At 41.7% G+C, this 4,402-nt stretch overlaps 1 protein-coding gene across 1 annotated transcript in view; it reads right to left on the bottom strand.

The window, feature by feature from the left end:
• Positions 1–353: 353 nt before the first annotated feature.
• Positions 354–4,402, bottom strand: part of C9 (complement component 9) — a 19,124-nt gene continuing 15,075 nt past the window's right edge. Inside the window, exons 8-11 of the mRNA XM_009329452.1 lie at positions 3,991–4,119; positions 1,781–1,959; positions 1,350–1,578; positions 354–514 (exon numbers count right to left, since the gene is read on the bottom strand). Of these exons, the coding sequence (XP_009327727.1) occupies positions 354–514; positions 1,350–1,578; positions 1,781–1,959; positions 3,991–4,119 (698 nt within the window). The remainder of the gene's footprint in view (positions 515–1,349; positions 1,579–1,780; positions 1,960–3,990; positions 4,120–4,402) is intronic.

Here is a 4,402-nt window from a genome sequence, read left to right as displayed (position 1 = left end):
ACATAAGTTTTTTGATGAAGAGTCTGACTGGAGATGAAATCTGGATTTTAAGAGCTGGATTTTTAGTCTGTTCTTATTCAGAACTCCATTTTACTCTTGGAGTTCTGTGATATAACATTACTTGTCAAGACATTCAAATACAAATATAAACATTCACAAATTCAAGCTACAAGGTGGCTGTTTTTAAAAGCGATATCAAATCACAGATTTAAATGAAACATGTAAGTGGACTTACCTATCATTTCTTCAACTGTATCACTGAAATGCCCCAAATATTGGCTGGCTGTTTATTCTAAACAGCAATAACACATTAGTACTTAGAGCGGCTGCTTACCTGTTTTTAAGCAGCATAACTATTTTGCTTCTCCACAGGGCCGTTTTTCAACGCGTTCTCCCTGGCATGGTCTGCCACCAGGTTCTGGTGTAGGATTATTACACTGGCGAGTTCGAGTACTTTCTCCATCGATGCAGGCGGACCAGGTACTCCAACAGCTCCAGCCTCCATCAGTGACTACTGGTGTTAAGACACCATACTAAGATTAGTCCAGTATCTCTCTGTCTTCTGTGCAGTGACAGAAGGATTAATTAGAGCTTTTACTTGGCACTTTTGAGGGTGGACAAGGTAGACCATGATTCAATTCTTACGTTCTCAGTTATGGTGGCTCTGCAGATCATTGCACCCTCCAGCATACATCCCATCGCAGAGATTTGGCTTTTGAAAACGCCCTTGTCAGTGGCGCTGCTTAAGAGCCCAGAGGTTTCAACATTTTTGTCACCCTAGGAAGCTGCCTGAATATCAAGTTCTAAGGCCCATTTTGGGCACCTGTGCTTTAAAAACTTGGCCACAGGGAATGAATTTACTGCACAACAAATTTTTTACATTGTCAGTTGTGGAACGGCATTTATCTCCCTCTTCCCCTTTGTGGACCAATCTAATATTAAGCTAGCACAGTAATTATGAAATGTGATCATGTGTTAGCAAACAGTGCTTTTGCAGGAAACTGAAGACAAAATAGCTTATGATGTGGTGAGATTGCTTTTGCCTGCAATAAGTTTACCATTACTGCACCATTCTTCAATAATGTCCCTGTTTACTTAAATGGACTTGGGGTATCATTCTAAGACACACAATGTATGTGGGACAATGAACTCTAATTTATAGTGTCCTCTTTACGGAAAGAACCCAGTAACTTATGTCAACTTCCACACCATATAGCCATGAGATTTGACAGCAGTAAGTATAAGGGAGTACTATGACATCATTCTGTCCTTATGAAGGCTCATTTTGTCAGGATATTGTTCACAATAACAAATATGCTTATTTTAGTCTGTCTGGAGTATTTACTAACCTTGAGTTAATGTAGATTTGGGAATCTGACAAGCAATTCCCTTAAAGTAGCTTGAGCACATGCATGTACAGGCTCCATCTACCAGCATAAGTGTGCCTCCATTTTTGCAGGGTTCACATTTGCATGTACTGTATTCAGTAATGTAGTCTTCAATTGCTCTTTCCAAATTTTGTTTCTTTAAATATGCATTTCTCATTTTAACCGGAACAAGTGTATGTATTGGAGAAAGCTGTAGAAGAAAAAAGCCCATGCATAACAGATTTTTCCAAAGTTCTGAATCCTTTTGATATACCCATCACTAGTAAGCATCTGAAGAAACTCAAAATGAAGAAAATACCTGAAAGTTCATGATAAACTTGGAGTCTCGCCTCCACCTTAGAACAAAAGCTTTCAAACCGTAAAAGCCACAGCTTTGAAGAAGTTGTACTTACCCGTTGCTGTATCACTACTGGAGCATCAATCAAAGAGTTAGCCCACTGTATGTAATCCTCTACATCAACGATTTTGTATTGTCGCAGTAACTTTTCTTTTATTTTAACTGAAAAGTCAATCTTCCCTCCATCAACTAAGGAAATTATATCATCAATGATAGCATCATCCTTAAGTTCTGCTGCAGAAAGAAAGAAAGAAGAGAGGATGAAGAAGAAGGTGTAACACCCATGCATCTTGAAAAACAGTTGTCCTTTTAGCGCAACCAGTCCATCTCTATAAAATGACCATAGAGAGAAGAACCCTTCACTCACTGGTTGTGGTGGAATTCAATCTTTCCTTGCTCATACCTCTTATGTGGGAGGAAATCTTCTATTCTGCAATTAAATTAGAAAACCCTATATCTGAAAGGAAAAGAAGGGGTAGGGCAAAATGAGAGACATTATGGACATCACAGCCATTTGATAACAAGCCAAGGATAATATGAGTAATGTTACTGTATCACCTCCGCTGAACCAGAAAAGGGCAGGAACTGGAATAGTAGGAGCTTCTGCTTCATAACTAAAACACAAGAACAGAGCACTGAAAATAATTGCCTCTTCTGTGCTCAGTAGTAAATCTCCTTGCCTTTTGCAATTTTTAGGTTATGTGATAAAACACTCATCTCCAGACACACAAAGGAGCAGAGAGGAACAAAGGCAGGGGAACACAAGTAGCCTAATCAGAGAAAGGGAGCCCCTGCCTTGAATCCTCCCAGGCCTGTCCTGGCAGAGCAATTAGCCCCACAGGATGGGGCTGAGGATGAGTCAACAGCAAGATGAGTCAATGGAAGGGCTTCTCTGGATGCAAAAAAGGATATTTTGGGACTGCACAAACTTAAATACTTAGAGTATATTTAGGGGAGTGCCATTGAAAAGGTAAGGGGAGATCAAGGTGGCTTTGGGAGGAACAAGCATGGGAAAACAGAGGGATAAAGGCAAAAAGGGGGACTGATTGCATATAGAAAGGTGGCTGATCAGTGAGCTTGTCTGCCATGTACTGTCCTTGATCTTTGCAGTCTGTCCTGGGTTACCATTAAATTCCATTTCTAACTATCTTCCTGGGTGAGAGGACTCTACTCTGTGTGCATGCATGTGTATGGAGATGTATGTGCCAGCAACTAGAGTTGGACAATGGCTGATGGGGACAATAACTGGAGCAAGTGAGAATACATATGTCAGTGTGCAGTCACTAGCAAATACCAAGCCAGACTAGCAGGTGAATAGGGTAAGTGGCTCGGGAGCCAAGTATTAAAGTGGCTGTTAGTCTGGCCTAGATATGTACGTGTCTCTAGAGTAAGACAACTGGATGACCTGGCTAGTGGAGTGACCAGGGGCTCTATGCCAAATACTGGAGAAACCCTAAGGTCCTGGGGTTGACCGAGACCTGCTTGCATGTGAGTGTGTGTCTGTGTGAGGCAACTGGAGACAAGAGGATCCAAGCAAGGGCCAATTGCTGGGTAAACTGAGCACCTAAGGGCAGTTACTGGAGGCATCCATAGTGTGTGTGTGTGGGGTGTGTGTTGATGCACATCAGGGGGTCCGTACCAGCAATGGGAGTGGAACTGTGGGCCTTGGGTTGTTATATATCTGGGTGCCAGCAACAGGGGAGACTAAGGATCCAGTTGATGCTTCAATTGAATGTCTAAGGTCAGCTGCTGGAGGGATCTGTACTGGCTATATAGGTATACTGAGGAGGGGCTGAAATACCTGAGAGTTGTGCTGCCTGGGGAGAACATCTGCTCTATATGGCCTCGCTTGAGCAGGGGAGTTGGACAAGATGGCCTCCAGAGGACCCTTCCAACATCAACCATTCTGTGGTTCTGTGATATTTCCCACTGACAGGCTTTCACTGTGACTGGATAGAGAGGAGAACAGGATGAAGCCATTGGAGCTGTTTGTGTTTGCCTGAGAGCTGTGCTTCTGTCTACATTGATTTGTGCGGCCAGCAATTTGTGTATGTATGTATGTGTTATATAAGTGTGTTTGTATGTGTGCCTACTGGGAACACATGCTCAGCCTGGCTTGACCTGGGAGTGTGGAAGTACGGCAGCCTCACCTCTACTGGTCTACTCTTCCCTAACAGCAATAACTATGTTGATTATAAAAGGGGAAGAAATTGGTAACATCTTTCCTTAAGCAAAATATGTAATTTAAAATAAGGATATACTTACAGTTGGTCTTCACGTTAATCTTTTCACATTTACCACCATCAGTATTAACACCAGCATGTAAGTCTTCATATATAATATTGGCACCTAAATTATAGCCAAGGCATCTTTTCACATCTTCTACAGTGATACCTGGAAGTGGAAATAATTAGGTGATTAGAGGGATTGAATGACCATAAGTAATGTGTTATTATTATTCTTGGAGAATACATTTCAGGGCTATTGGAAATGTTTATGGCTTTCTTCTTCCCATTTATCTTCTGCTTTTTCCTCTTCCGTGAAATGAATGTGAGGATGACTGTATTTGAAGTGCTTGCACAGAGGCAGGTGAGATCTACAGTGATTAGGAAAATACCAAACCCCTCTAAAAACTAATTTCTATTTTGCTTCATCTATCTGAAAGCAGATGTCCCTC

The sequence above is a fragment of the Pygoscelis adeliae genome, unplaced genomic scaffold, assembly GCF_000699105.1.
Source record: "Pygoscelis adeliae isolate BGI_AS28 unplaced genomic scaffold, ASM69910v1 Scaffold47, whole genome shotgun sequence".
NCBI classification, from domain to species: domain Eukaryota; kingdom Metazoa; phylum Chordata; class Aves; order Sphenisciformes; family Spheniscidae; genus Pygoscelis; species Pygoscelis adeliae.
The sequence above is the reverse complement of the archived record's forward strand: the minus strand, read 5'-3'. Positions and strand labels throughout refer to the sequence as shown.